The sequence below is a fragment of the Danio rerio genome, chromosome 15 (assembly GCF_052040795.2).
Source record: "Danio rerio strain M-AB ecotype USA chromosome 15, GRCz13ab, whole genome shotgun sequence".
In the NCBI taxonomy this organism is placed as follows: domain Eukaryota; kingdom Metazoa; phylum Chordata; class Actinopteri; order Cypriniformes; family Danionidae; genus Danio; species Danio rerio.
Window position 1 is genome coordinate 41975001 of NC_141035.1, and position 15512 is coordinate 41990512.

A 15512-nucleotide genomic window follows, 5' to 3' on the forward strand; every position below is an offset into this window, starting at 1 on the left:
TATTTACTTATTTATTTAAAAATAAAGTTAATGCTAAACTTTAAATTCAGTTTTTGTCTAATTTAAATTTTAATATCCTGCCAAAAAATCTGATCCCAAGACACCACCTTGGATTACTGTAGCTCAGACAGACAGGTTGTTACTAAAACTTGACCAATGTCCAGGATTCACGGCAGTGCATTTGAGATGTTTTCCCAGATGTAAGGGATGGCTGCTACCACACATAAATCTTGCAAAAAAATGCCTTTTTGAGAATCGTTTTTTAAACGGCATATGGAACTCTGGAGACATAAATTCACACACACACTCACACAAGCACAGAAGGTTTGCTGATTAAAGTCTGAGCTCAATGACAGGCTCATTTGTTAGCCAGAGTGTCCACGGAGAGCAGTATCTCGTCTTCACACACCAGCTCGGTCTCCTGAAGCCCCTACACCTGCATGTCATCGCTATTACCAGAGCAAGACAAAACAGCGGGTCCCCTGGCGGAGCTGCATCACGGGGCCCACAGGTCGCGATAGCCCTCTTTTGTGTCGTGTTTTGCACTGTGTGGTGCTTGAGAAGGTTTGTCAGAGTCACAGAAGAGGATGATTTATTGGCCATTGTCTGATTAGACAATTATAGCTTCTCTCTAGAGCTCGCCACTTCCATTTCTGCTCTCTATTTCCTCTTTTCATCCACTTTGAGCAGAAAACAGCAAAAGTGTTTTCATTTTATTTAGTCTTTTTACAGAAGTGCTGAATTTTGCTGAGTTTAACCAATTCTGTAGCCAGCTCTAGTTTGCTCTATGATCATTGTTACCATAGCAAAAATCAGTTTTTATAAATAATAAAAAGTGGTATTGACTGTGAAAAATAAAGATAAAATGAAGTCCAAAAAGCCGAGGCAGTGGCGCAGTAGGTAGTGCTGTCGCCTCACAGCAAGAAGATCGATGGGTCGCTGGTTCGAATCTCGACTCAGTTGGCGTTTCTTTGTGGAGTTTCATGATCATATTTTATTTTGCTAAAATAAGCATAATCTAGAGGCCTTTACCTTCATATAAGCCACTTCTGACACCAAATGATCAACTAGAAGTCCAGTTATTATTGTTGTTCCTAAAACTTGAGTAGGCAACAAGACTTTTGTCAGGTAGTGTTCAATACACCACAGTTTACTGTTGTAAAAACTATTGTATACTACAGTATTAGATTATCTGTTAACTATAGTTAATACTAAAGTATGTAATAGCATGCATCAAGAATTGTAAATACTATAATATATACAATATAAAACATTTTACTACAGTATTGTTAAAAAACACTGGAGTTTTTATAATAATCATGTGTGTGTACAGCAAAATATGGCAGTTTTTTGCTATTATATTTGTGAGATTAGCATGCGGGCAACATGGTTGTGCAGTGGGTAGCACTATAGCCTTACAGCAAGAAGGTCGCTGGTTCGAGCCCCGACTGGGTCAGTTTCCATTTCTGTGTGGAGTTTGCATGTTCTATATGTTCCCGTGGGTTTCCTCTGGGTGCTCCCCCACAAGTCCAACGACATGCGGTACAGGTGAATTGGGTAAGCTAAATCGTCCGTAGTGTATGAGTGTGTATGGATGTTTCCCAGTGAAGGGTTGCAGCTGGAAGAGCATCCGCTGCGTAAAACGTGCTGGATAAGTTGGTGGTAAATTCCAATGTGCCGACCCCTGATTAATAAAGGGACTAAGCCTTAAATGAATAATTGACTAAAATTATAGCAACGTGCTAAAACACTACAAACACAGTAATAACTTGTTGCAACAACAATATTAAACGTGTTAGCAACTTGCTAAACTTGGTCTCAGCTATCATACAATTAAAACAAAATATTTAAAGAAGGACTGTGCAGCTCAATACATTTTATGTGTTATAGCATGTTACTAGTTCAATGATAACTTAAGATGCCAAATATGTCGTTGTAGTGAAGATATATTTGAAGACATATTTGCTAGCAACATGCTACAAACTTGCAAACAACTTGTTACAACATTAGCATTATTAAACATGTCAGCAACTTGCTAAAAACATGCACCATGCCAACAATGTACTAAATATGCTACAGTATGTGCATCCTAATTGTAGCAACATACTAAATAAGTGCATAGTGCATACCTGCCAACAGTCTCTTTTTTTCCCGGAGTCTCTCGTATTTCAGACCCATCTCCCGCCCATTGGTCTCTCGGAAAACTCCCAGAATTTTCTACCACCCAACCCCCTACCCCGCTCCTCAGCTTTTTGGTAAAGTCCGGTTAGTTTTTTGGTTTAGTCCCTATGCGCACTGAACCCAGCGTCCAACCATCTTCATACCCGCTCCCCGTGTGCACCGTCCCCCAGCTCTTCGCCCCCCAACTCCCCCCACCTCCCCCAGGACACTTCGCACGCACACCCGGATAAAATCTCCTGGATTTTATTATCCGAATGTTGGCAGGTATGAGCTAGTGTCATGTTAAAATACAGATCAATGTGCTAATTCATTCAAGACTCATATTAGTAACCTAATCATATTAGCAACATGCTATGTGGATGAAATATTAGAGACAGAAATATAAGCATGTGTTAAAATCTTAGCGATATGCTAAATTAAGCTGTCAAGATGCTAGAAAATTCTATTTGGTATAAACCCATAAACACAAACCAACATGTAAATCATCTGCAGTATATGCTATAATATAGCTAAGCAGACTAGCTTAAGCTGTTTCTTTATAAAGTGTCCTTTATTATTATTCCCTGTGGTAAAATTTTTGCAAATAGAGGTTGAAAAGGTGAAACAGCCCCTTTCAGAAAACGCCCAGTGTTTTTAATCCATTTTATGGTTAATAATCAGCTCCTCGATGGGTGTTTTTTCCCGAGGGTCATTATCACACATTGATTAGTGGCATGCTAAAGTGAAGTAGCATTTCTTCACATTCTGTTAGCTAAAGCTGCGCCGCCTGCCTGGGGTCTCGATATTAGCCTGCTTTAACATCACAGTGTTTTTTTCATCAGCGTTCGCCTGCGGGATTCTGTAGCGGCAGTGAAACAGAGGTCACATCCGTACTGGCTATACATCACACGGCTAATGGCGCTATTAGCATCTCCTGCGCCATCGCTCCCCAAATGAGAAATATGTATTGTTTGGCTCAAATGTGCATAATGATAAGCTCCTAAATGATTTGCGGCATTAACTTTGAATGACATTGGCTGTATTGTTGTGGGAGGATTTTTTTGTCACCTGCGATGTGGTTATTTTGTTGTTTGTTTTTCAGTATAGCATAGAAATAAAAAACAGAAACAGAAATGTAATGCAATTTTATGTTAGAATTATTATCAATATGACTTTTATTAAATTATGAGTAGATTAATTGATATAATATTTAACGTATTTAAAAAAAATGTATGATAAAAATCTAAATTAATTTGCACTCTTAATAATAAGCTATAATAAGTTATAATAATATTAAGAATTAAATATATACATATATAATTGTTCATATTTTTCATTATTAATGAGAGATTCTAAGTCAACTTACATTTTTTGTGTGTGAAATTATTATTATTATTATTATTATTATTATTATTATTATTATTATTATTATTATTATTATTATTATTATTATTATTATATTTACTTACTTACTGAATAATTAATGCCCCAAATTAAAAGGCTATACTATTTCCTGAATATTTTATTTTATTTTATTTTATTTTATATTAAGCTCCTAATTGAACTTAAACATTGATTTTAGATTAATTGCTATAACATTTACAGTATTTTTTAATGTAATGCATTTGTTGTGTTAGAATTTAAAAAATATGATTTTTGATTAAATTATGAGTAGATTAAATGCTGTAATATTGAGGGTATTTAAAAAAATGTATGATCAAAATGTAATAAATTTGCACACTTAATATTGAGAATTTTTTTTTTTAATTAATCAATTATTTGCATTATCAAATAAGGACAATATGAAAAATACTTTATTATTTACAGTAAATCATAACCTAGTTTAAAGATTTTTATATTATATTATATTATATTATATTATATTATATTATATTATATTATATTGTATTATTCATAATTACTTAATATGATATTACATCTTACTTTCATATTATTGCTGTTATTACTTGTGATAATCTAACTAAATTTAATTTTGAGAAAATACATTTAATTTAATTTTATTTTATTTTATTTTATTTTATTTTATTTTATTTTATTTTTTTATTTATTTTTTTTATTTATTTTTTTTTTTATTTTATTTTATTTTATTTTAAATAATTCCTGTCACATTTAATGAATATTTAATGCCTCAGATTAAAAGGCACTACTATTTCCTGATTATTATATTATATTATATTATATTATATTATATTATATTATATTATATTATATTATATTATATTATATTATATTATATTATGTTATGTTATATTGTTTATATTCTGAACTTTGACTATTATTGTCTCCATTGTTATAAGATTGATGTAGAGTTCACTGAGTTGGGACTTCTCTGTTATTTTCCATCCGGCCTCACAAATTTGATGAAGGCGAGCTGCCGTTTGTCCTGTCAGGTCTTTGGGGGTTAAATGGGACGCCCCGTGTGAGGGATGAGTGTAGCTTTGGGATATGTGCCATTTATGAGGAGGTCAGAGGGAAAGCGAGTGAGCGAACAGAGTTTACCGTAATTGAGCTGTCAGTATTCTGCTGTGTTGCGGCAAAGAAATGATAGAAAAAAACAGTTTTGTAGAAATGTTATTTTCCTCAACAGACCTCTATTATTTATTTCATTTCCTTCCTGTGTCTGCGTCTGAGTTGCTGTGATGGGGTTAATAAAACAGAGACCCGGGTCCTTTACTTGAACATTACAGACTCAGTTTTTCAGCGTCTTTTATTAGCAACTGGCCTTTTTTTCAATCGATGTTTGCAGGGGTGTTAAGAGTTCTCAAAATGCTTCCAAAGTGAAAGTATACTGAGTAAAAAGTACAAAAGTCTAAAAAATGTTCTCGAGTACGTCTCCACATTAGCATTTAAAAAGTATCTGTCACCTTTTTATTTTTGATAATTTCTTAATGTCATAGTGTGTAATATTTTTATTTTAACCCCCATGTTTATACTTGATGCAGTGGTTATGTGCAAAACTCTATTTAGCTGAAGAAGTTTATTTGTTAGTTTGTTTGTTTATTTTAATAATTTTATTTATTTACTTATTTTTTTATTCATAACATTTGTTTGTTTATTTATTTATTTGTTTATTTTATTATTTGTATTTATTTATTTTAATTATTTAATTTAATTGTATTTATTTTATTTATGTGTTTATTTTATTTATTTTTAATTTTTTTTATTTTTTATTTTTTATTAGTTTTTTATTTTTTATTATTATTTTTTAATTATTTTATTTTATTTATTTTATTTTATTTATTTTAATTATTTTTTATTATTATTTATTAGTTAATTCTTTTATTTTCTTCATCTATTTGTTTGATTTCATTTTGTTTATTTTATTTTACTTTATTTTAAATATTTTATTTATTTGTATGTTTATTTATTTATTTTTGTTGTGTTTGTTTGATTATTTGTTTTTATTATTTTGTTTTTCTTTTATGTATTTGTTTGTTTTATGTTGTTTTTTATTTATTTTTTGTTGGTCTTTTTTATGTGTGTCTTTGTCTTGTTACCGTTCACCCATGTGATTGTAGTCTTTGTGCTTTGGAACGAAAACTACAACAAATATAATATAAAAAAAGAGTTACAAAAGTAAATGTAGTTCAGCAGAAATGTAAGCAAGAGAAGAGATTCTTGTTTCATCATATTGGGTCATTATCTTATCTAATGTTAAATTGATGTAAAGTAGATTTTCATACAGACATACAAAAGTTTGTTTAAAAGGGCAAAACTAAGAAAGATGCAGCTCCAAAGGTCAAATACATTTATTAAATGCAAAAACAACAATTAAAATGCTGCTGAGTTGTAGACAAAAAAACTCTTAAGGGGAAACTCTTGTTTTAAGTATATAGTAGTTAGTATATAATTATAAGGCCATTTATACAGTCCTATTAAGATCAATATACTAATGAAGTTATGGAATTTAAATGAATGAATCATATAATAATGAAACATTTTAATTTAAAAAAATCTTACGTTAATTTTTCATTTTGTGCACTGAAATATTAACTAAAAAGTTTGCGTTACTCTTATTTTTACTTGAACTCAATATATTGCATTCTGCCAATATACTAAACAGACGGCAAAAGGCTAATTCAAAATTCTCAGTTTCTCTGGATTTGTTGGATTTATAAGGTATGGTTTTTGAGTAAACTGTTAATATTTGTTTTATTCTATGGTCTGATCATATTTTTAATATTTAATTCATAAATATTTTTGATAAAATAATAATAATATTCATTAATTTTCTTTTCTGCTTAGTCCCTTTATGAATGAACCACTGTTCATACAGCCCTTCCAGCTGCAACCCAACACTGGGAAACACCCATACACTCCTGCATTCACACACACATTATGGACAATTTAGCTTATTCAGTTCACCTATAGCGCATGTGTTTGGACTATGGGGGAAACCGGAGCACCTGGAGGAAACCCACGCGAACATATTATAATATATTATCGTGCCACCCCATAATAATAATAATAATAATAATAATAATAATAATATTAAATAAATAATTTGAGTGATTTAGAAAATGTTATGTATGTTTGTGTGTATTTATTATTTTATATATGTTTTGGATTTAATTTAATTTAATTTAATTTAATTTAATTTAATTTAATTTAATTTAATTTAATTTAATTTAATTTAATTTAATTTAATTTAATTTAATTTAATTTAATTTAATTTAAATTTATTTTATTTTGATTTATTTTATTTTATTTTATTTTATTTTTATTTATTTTTTTATTTTATTTTATTTTATTTTATTTTATTTTCGTGTCAGAATAACAAATGTTTTCATTTGTTGTGGTTTGTAAGTCAAGGTTATTCCACTAAATTCTGATTTCTTAAATCATCTAATGTTAAAACTTTGACGTTGTGTTGTCTAAAAATTGATATAAACTTGTCTGAAAACAAACAAACGCTCTAAATGAAAGTGTTTTAATTACATTTAAAATTATAACTAGTACTATGAAATTATTAGTATAAAAATTTACAGTTTCTTCTCCAGAAAAACGTACGAGAAGTCATTGTGAATTCTAATTGAGTAAAAAACAAACACAAATTACAGAAGAAACAAATACAACACACAAATCCCCAAAATACATCAGTAAGTACAGTAATCAAGTCAAATGACAGAAGTATTTTACAACCCCTACATGTAATAATGTCAGTATGTTTCTCCTCATACCTGAATGCCAGTCAGATTTTTGCATTTAAATCCATGTTGTTTGGCGTGGCTCAGCATCTCATTGTCTCTCAGTAAATGTGTTTTTGGAGTAAATCCCTCCTTTCAAAGCCAGGATATGAAACGATAGTGAGATGTGAAGAAGCGTCAGTGTCAGGCTGAAGAAAATCCTCCTCTAATGAACTCGTGCACTAAAGCTCAACACACATACATGCACTGCTTAATGCCAACACAGTGACTCTTTCAGAGGAAGCAGGATGAGAGCGTGCCACGGCCATGTACATCAATCCTTTGCCAAACAATGCCAGACCCAGGCTGAAAGAAGCCTAATCTGTTCGGAAAAGTGCAGAATGTCAATATTTGCGGTGATGAAGCTCTGCTGCTTGATTTCATATTCATGTGGCTTGTATTATATTGAAGTACACCAGAGCCTTGAGGCTTTTTTTTTTGTGTGTATTTTTTTGCAGCGCCCAGTGCTCCTCCTCAGCAGGTGACTGTACTCACTGTGGGCAACCAGAACAGCACATCTATTAGCATCTCCTGGGACCCTCCGCCTGCAGAACACCAGAACGGCATCATACAGGAGTACAAGGTGAACAACAATTAACACTTATTATTCATTTCATTTATTTCTTTAATCTGGAGAAATTTTGCATTATTCATAGTGCTAATGAAACATTTTAGTCTTACCTTAAACTTAACATTATATTTTATTTTATTTTATTTTATTTTATTTTATTTTATTTTATTTTATTTTATTTTATTTTATTTTATTTTATTTATTATATTATATTATATTATATTATGGGCGTCATGGTGGCACAGTGAGTAGCATGATCGCCTCACAGCTAGAAGGTCGCTGGTTCGAGCCTCGACTGGTTCAGTTGGCATTTCTATGTGGAGTGTGTATGTTCTACCATGTTCGTTTGTGCATGTTCGTGTGGGTTTCCTCCGGAACTTATTACTTATTACTATTTACTGTTATTTTTTCAGTATGAATGAAAAATCATAATAAAATCGCATTCTTAGTTATAATATAATATAATATAATATAATATAATATTATATAATATTATATAATATTATATAATATAATATAATATAATATAATATAATATAAAATAGTGACTTCACAAATAATTTTATTTGTAATTAATAATTTTATTTTATTTTATTTTATTTTATTTTATTTTATTTTATTTTATTTTATTTTATTTTATTTTATTTTATTTTATTTTATTTTATTTTATTTTATTTTATTTTATTTTATTTTATTTTATTTTATTGAACTGCATTGGAAACTCAGTGGTTTTAGTTCCTGCATTTTCATTCTTCCTAAGCATTTAATAAACCCCCAGGTTGTTTCATGGTGATTGAATTAAATAAATTATAACTGTAATAATTTGTTCTGGATAAAAACAAATACTAGATGATTGCTTTACTTATTTACTTTTTGTGCAAAATGGCTCTCATTTATAAAACAAAAGCTGACACACACACACACACACATACACAAAATAACATTTTGTTAATAAGACCCAATCAAATAGAAATTGACTTCTCTCTGTCGCTCAGATCTAATGTTTGCATCTACTGTATGTGTGTGTGTCACCATGGTTTAAGATAAAATAAAAGACTCTTTTTAAAAATATAATACAAGCTACAAAAAACATGCATTAATATATATATATATAATATTTACGCTTTATTAATAAACAAGTTTTGATTTTTTTATATATTGCGTTACATTCTATTACGTTACGTTACGTTACGTTACGTTACGTTACATTACGTTACGGTATATTGGTTTACATTTAGATTACTTTTTATTGGAAGGGATGATTACTGAAATATGCATTATTAACTATTACATTACATTTTGTTATGTTACAGTAGATTATATTATGTTACAATACTTTACATTAAATTACGTTACATAGCGTTACATTACATTACGTTATGTAATAGGTTATGTTATGTTACGCTATATTATTTTACATTATATTACTTTACATTGGGAGAGATTATTACTGGAATGTTCTTTAGTAACTATTATATTATATTACATTATATTATGTTACGTTTCGTCAATTACAATACATTTTTTCTGATATTTCTTTTTTACATTATATTACTTTACATTGGGAGAAATGATTACTGAAATGTACATTATCAACTATTACATTACATTTTGTAACATTAAGTTACACTACATTAAGTTACGATACGTTATGCTACGTTAAATTACGTTATGTAATAGTACGTTATGTTATGTTATGTTATGTTATGTTATGTTATGTTATGTTATGTTATGTTATGTTATGTTATGTTATGTTATGTTATGTTATGTTGTTTTACATTATATTACTTTACATTAAAAGAGATGATTACTGAAATATGCATTAAGGCTATTACATTACATTACGTTACATTATGTTATGTTATGGTTTGTTATGTTATGTTGTGGTATATTGTTTTACATTCTATTACTTTACATTGTAAGAGATTATTAATGAAATGTGCTTAGCAGATTTATTTATTTATTATAATTGTTTTAAATCCTCAATAGTTTTCAATAGTTTATTTTGTTTATTACATTTATTTATATTGTTCAAGTCACAAAGAGTTGTCATGTGCAGTTAGTTAACCCTCTTCTATCTCTCTCAGATCTGGTGTTTGGGGAATGAGACCCGTTTTCATGTGAATAAGACGGTGGACGCAGCGATCCGCTCAGTGGTGGTTGGGGGTCTCCAGGCGGGGGTCCAGTATCGGGTGGAGGTGGCCGCTAGCACCAGCGCCGGGGTCGGAGTGAAGAGCGAACCACAAACCATCATCATTGGTACCAGAAATGTTTAATTCTCAGCTTTTTATCTGTCAAACTCAACACTGCATGCCTGTTTCCACAAATTTCCATGATCCATCATTGTAAAATAAGAATTGATTAATCAATTTATCTTAATAATGCGATAGATATGTTTACTTATGTGGAAAATTACCGCTCTAGGCAAAGGACGGTTATGCCACCCTCAACCCTAAAGTGAAACCGGGGGGGAGGGTGTCGAGCGACGCCGCCCTCCCTATTCTGCCGCCCTAGACGCAGACATAACTGAGTGAGGGTGCGGGTGGTGAGGGTAGTGTCGCAGACGCCACCCTAGACGCAGATATAACTGAGGGCGCGGGTGGTGAGGGTAGTGTCGCGGACGCCGCCCTAGACGCGGATATAACTGAGGGCGCGGGTGGTGAGGGTAATGTCGCGGACGCCGTCCTAGATGCAGATATAACTGAGGGCGGAAGAGGTGAGGGTTGTGTCGGGGACGCCGCCCTCTGTATTCTGCCGCCCTAGGCAGCCGCCTAGGTCGCCTCTATGGACGCGCCGGCCCTGAAAATATGAAACATGCAACGAAATTCACCCTGGAGCAACATGTTTTATGTTTTTATTTAAATATTACATAATCAAGTGCTTAATGTACCAGTTAAGTTGACTAATATGCAATTTCATATCAAGTAATGAACAATCGGATAATATGATTTACAGCAGATACAAATTAAAATCAAATCAAATTTGTGTAGTAACATTCCTAAAAGTCAACCTACACCAGAATAAATGTTCATTTGTTTATTATTGATCATGGCTCACATGATGATTTAAAGTGGTTCAATTAAGTCAATATTTAAGTTAAACGTGTTTATTTTAATTTATTATGTTTATTTTAGATGCAAGAGTTTACTTAGCTGCGTATATTCTCTGTGTACGTTTTCAGCATATAAATGTTTTTTTATAGTTTTTTTAGACTATTTTTTGCATGGTAGTTGGTGTATACATGTTTTAGCCCCTATTTTGTGTGTACTCCACATTTATAAAAAATACCCCTGGACAGTAAACTAATGCCCCATTCTGTTTATCTCAAAACACAGCAGGAATGTGTTTTGGCAACATTTTTGCCTCGCATTTACCGTTCACTGGATGGTTTTGAGTCGGGTCACCGGAATCAGAATTGAATCTCACGGTCAGGGCCGTGGATTTAATTTTTTCCCCCCTGTGCCTTGTGTGTTCACAGTGTGAGTTATGTGAGTTGTAGCAGGTTGTGACTGGTTTGACCCATAAGTGATGATTTGGCCGGTGACATGCCCTTATTCCCAAATGTCAAGCTCACTATCCATCTTCACGCACAGCCAGGGGCTGATAGACTATTTATCAAGACCACCGCTTGTGTGGACGTGTGTGTGTCTCACCGTCTTTTCAGGAAAAAAAAATACTTAAAATAATAGAAAAGAAGCAATATTATAAGACAATGTAAGTGCAGTTGAAGAAATTATTAGTTCTGTGATTTTTTTTTTTTAATTCCCAAGTGTTGTGAAACGAAGAGAAGTTTTTTTTTTTCAAACAGGTTTTTAAACATAATATTTATAGTAACTAATTTAAAAAAATTAATTTATAAAATGTTTGCTATTATAACAGTCAATACATTATATTTTACTATTTATTTTACAAGACACTAGTTGTCAAATTAAAGTGCAATGTAAAAGCTTAGCTAGGTTAATTATGATAACCAGGCAGGTTAGATTGTATAATAACAATTGCCTCAGCTTGCTTGTTTGTTCATTCATTCATTCATTCATTCATTCATTCATTCATTTTCTTTTTGGCTTATCTATTTATTTATTTATTTATTTATTTGTATTTTATTTTATTTTATTTATTTTTATTTTATTTATTTATTTATTTTATTTTATTTTATTTTATTTTATTTTATTTTATTTTATTTTATTTATTTATTTTTATTTATTTATTTATTTATTTATTTTTATTTTTATTGTTTTTTATTAATTTATTAATTTTTATTTATTTTTTTTTTTAGATTCCAGCCAAACAAACAAAAAAAATGACCTTTGGAAAAATATATTAGAAAACATTCTGTAATGTCTTACTTTTTCTCTTCAAATGTCTGTATCGAGTGATTAAATTGAAGTGAATCAACACAGAATGTAAATGAGCCAATATATATATATATATATATATATATATATATATATATATATATATATATATATATATATATATATATATGTAAATCACAAAATAAACTGAATTAAGTGTTTTAAATTGAACATAATATTTATTATTTAAAAATTGCACATTTAAAAGTGCACATATTCATCACACTACGTTGCACTAATTCATCTTGAATTGTACATATGGTACTCACTGTACATATACGTTATTATGTTCATATCTATCTGCATACCGCTGATTTATAATAGTAACCTGTACATATATTCATCTATTGTAAATCTCTGTTTAAAGTAAATTCGACCTGTATATAATGTTCACAGTGCATCCATCTGTAAATATCACCATCGTTTTTTTATAACTGCACTTATACCTATATCCTGCACTTGCTGCTTTTGCACTCCTAGCAGACCTAAACTAAATTTTGTCGTCTTGTACGTGTGTAATCACTATAAAGTTTAATCTAATCTAATTCTAATAAATAATAAAAATAAGTTTAATTTAACATGAATTAAATTTAAAATGCAAAGAAAAAGACTCCTCAGCATTGATATTAGTAAATATTAGTTTGAACTTTTGCTGATACATTGTTTTTAATTTACTTGTACAATATTTAATTATTGATGGTTCATTCTGCTGTGGTGACCCCTGATAAATAAAGGAAATATCCATCAGAAAGTATTTATTTATTGTATGTTAGGCTCTATACTAACATATATAACATCAACATTTTAAATGAACATGAAACAGTTGTGCTTTTATTTAATAGACTTGATGCAGTTAACGCATCAAGAACCGCCAAAATGGAATGACAGTAATGAAATCAGATGTGCTGCCTGTAACTAATATGTCTTATTTATCCAACATTTTGAGTTATTTAATTATATATATATAAATTCACCATCTGCTCACTGAAGAAACGCTAAAGCTCAAGGTGATGAGCTGTTTTAGCGCTCTAGTTGAGTTAATTCAATTTGAGTCTGATGTTCACTGGAGCACAAATGTTTTGTTTTTTTGCTATTAAACTAATTTAGAAACTCAGACACACTTTTTGGTTTTCTCCTGTGTTCGTGTGTGATTCTGTAGGTAAAGACTTCCGCGATGTGATGATTAGCAGGAATAACAGCATCACAGAGCAGATCACGGATGTGGTGAAACAGCCGGCCTTCATCGCGGGCATTGGCGGGGCCTGCTGGGTCATTCTGATGGGCTTCAGCATCTGGCTCTACTGGAGGAGGAAGAAGAGAAAGGGACTCAGCAATTACGCAGGTACACAGCAGAACATGCAAACACACTTACTGTGGAGACACAGGAACAGGAAGCACACGTTCTCTTGATGTACATTTACATTAAAAAGTCTTAATTTTAGATTTTGGTCTCGATTCTAGTCCAAATATCTTACAATTCTTATATCAGAACGCATTTTAACTAGACAATTTGTCATATTTTTGTGTGAAATAATTTAATAAATAATATCTGTCAATGGGGTAAACAAAATAATCATATTTTTGCTTGTTTTAAAGAAAAAATAACTTAATTTTGACGTATTATTTCTAAAAACATGACTATGTACATGTGTGTGTGTGTGTATATATATATATATATCTTACTATTAATGAGTGGCTGATTATTAGATTTTTGTCTGCCTATTATTAAGATACTGGCTGCTTATATAATTCTAGATCAGTGGTTCTCAAACTATTTTCACCAAGTACCACCTCAGAAAAAAAGTCTCCAAGTACCACCATAAACAATGACCAGTATTAAAATACAGTAGCTTAGCAGACCTAATTAAGCAGCTACAGCACTGCACAGTTCAAAAACGAGACAGATTAATTAAAATTATTATGAATGTTTATTATTTTCTGCCTCTTTAAATATTTTAAATAGTTTGAACATTAACGCTACACAAATTAAGATGTGCTTATAAAAGTGAATAAAAAATGGCACTGTTCCTAAAGTAAAAATCAAAACGTGCAAATGTCTTTGACATTATAAATATAAGCTATATGTCATCATATTCATATGTAAACTCTTTTTGATCAATTTTGAAATAGATGTTGCATGTATATGTGACTTGTTTGTATATCTTAGAAATTATATTTGCTTACTGCGCGTTAGAGTAGGCTCTGTGTGTTAGAAAAAAGTCATTAAACCTTACATGTAAACATTGAGATATAAAAATATGGGATAAAAATATGGCCCCCAACAACCGTTACAAGTATGGAGAGGAAATTAGCTTCAAATGGTAGAATACATAACAGTCATTAGAAAATTGACAATACAATAACAGGTTAAGCCTATTAAAATCAATATACTGATCACACTGGTGTTATCGTATGCGTCAAAGGGTTAAATATGTGTTTGTTTTTCAACTTTAAATATTCAGCGATTCCTCTGCGTACCACTTGAAGGAAGCCTGCGTACCACTAGTGGTTCGTGTACCACAGTTTGAGAACCACTGTCATTATCCATTATCCTAGCCAATACCCAATTACTGGATTAATAACTATCATAGGTAACACTCTACAATAAGGTTGTATTAGTTAATGTTAGTTAATGCATTTACTAACATGAACAAACAATGAACAATACATTTCTTACAGTATTTGCTCATGTTATGTAATGCTAATTAATGAAAATACTGTGAAAATTTGTTTGTTCATGTTAGTTCACAGTGCATGATGTTAACCAGCATGAATTTAGATTTTATTAAGGCATTAGTACATCTTGAACTACGATTAATAAATGATAGTAAATGTTAGTTCATGGTAGTAAGTATATCAACTAATAATAACTTATTGTGAAGTGTGACCCTATTAATAAGCAGCAGTTAGAAGGACATGAGTCATAGTAATGGTCTATTAATAGCAAAGAGTTGAATCAAACTCATATAAAAAAAAAAAACTAATTAAAAATAATAATAATTTCTATAGTGTTTATTTTACTGTTTAAAAACAGCTTTTTGTGGTCATGTTTTACATTTTAAAAAGCATTTGAATGTGTTGCAGCTTTGCTAAATGATGATTGGTCAAGTTTGCAAATTGGCGGGACTTTAATCATGTGATATGTTGATGAAAAAATCACCATTTTTTTAAAAAAAATTCAAAATACAGTAAAAAAAATGAAAATTTTTCATACAT

At 30.6% G+C, this 15512-nt stretch overlaps 1 protein-coding gene across 10 annotated transcripts in view; it reads left to right on the forward strand.

The window, feature by feature from the left end:
* The window catches only part of robo2 (roundabout, axon guidance receptor, homolog 2 (Drosophila)), an 848620-nt gene that overhangs the window by 766782 nt on the left and 66326 nt on the right, over positions 1–15512 (forward strand). For all 10 annotated transcript variants that reach the window (XM_087283262.1, XM_087283263.1, XM_087283265.1 and 7 more), the window contains 3 exon segments: positions 7826–7950; positions 10026–10197; positions 13456–13638. In XM_087283262.1, coding sequence (XP_087139388.1) covers positions 7826–7950; positions 10026–10197; positions 13456–13638 — 480 coding nt within the window.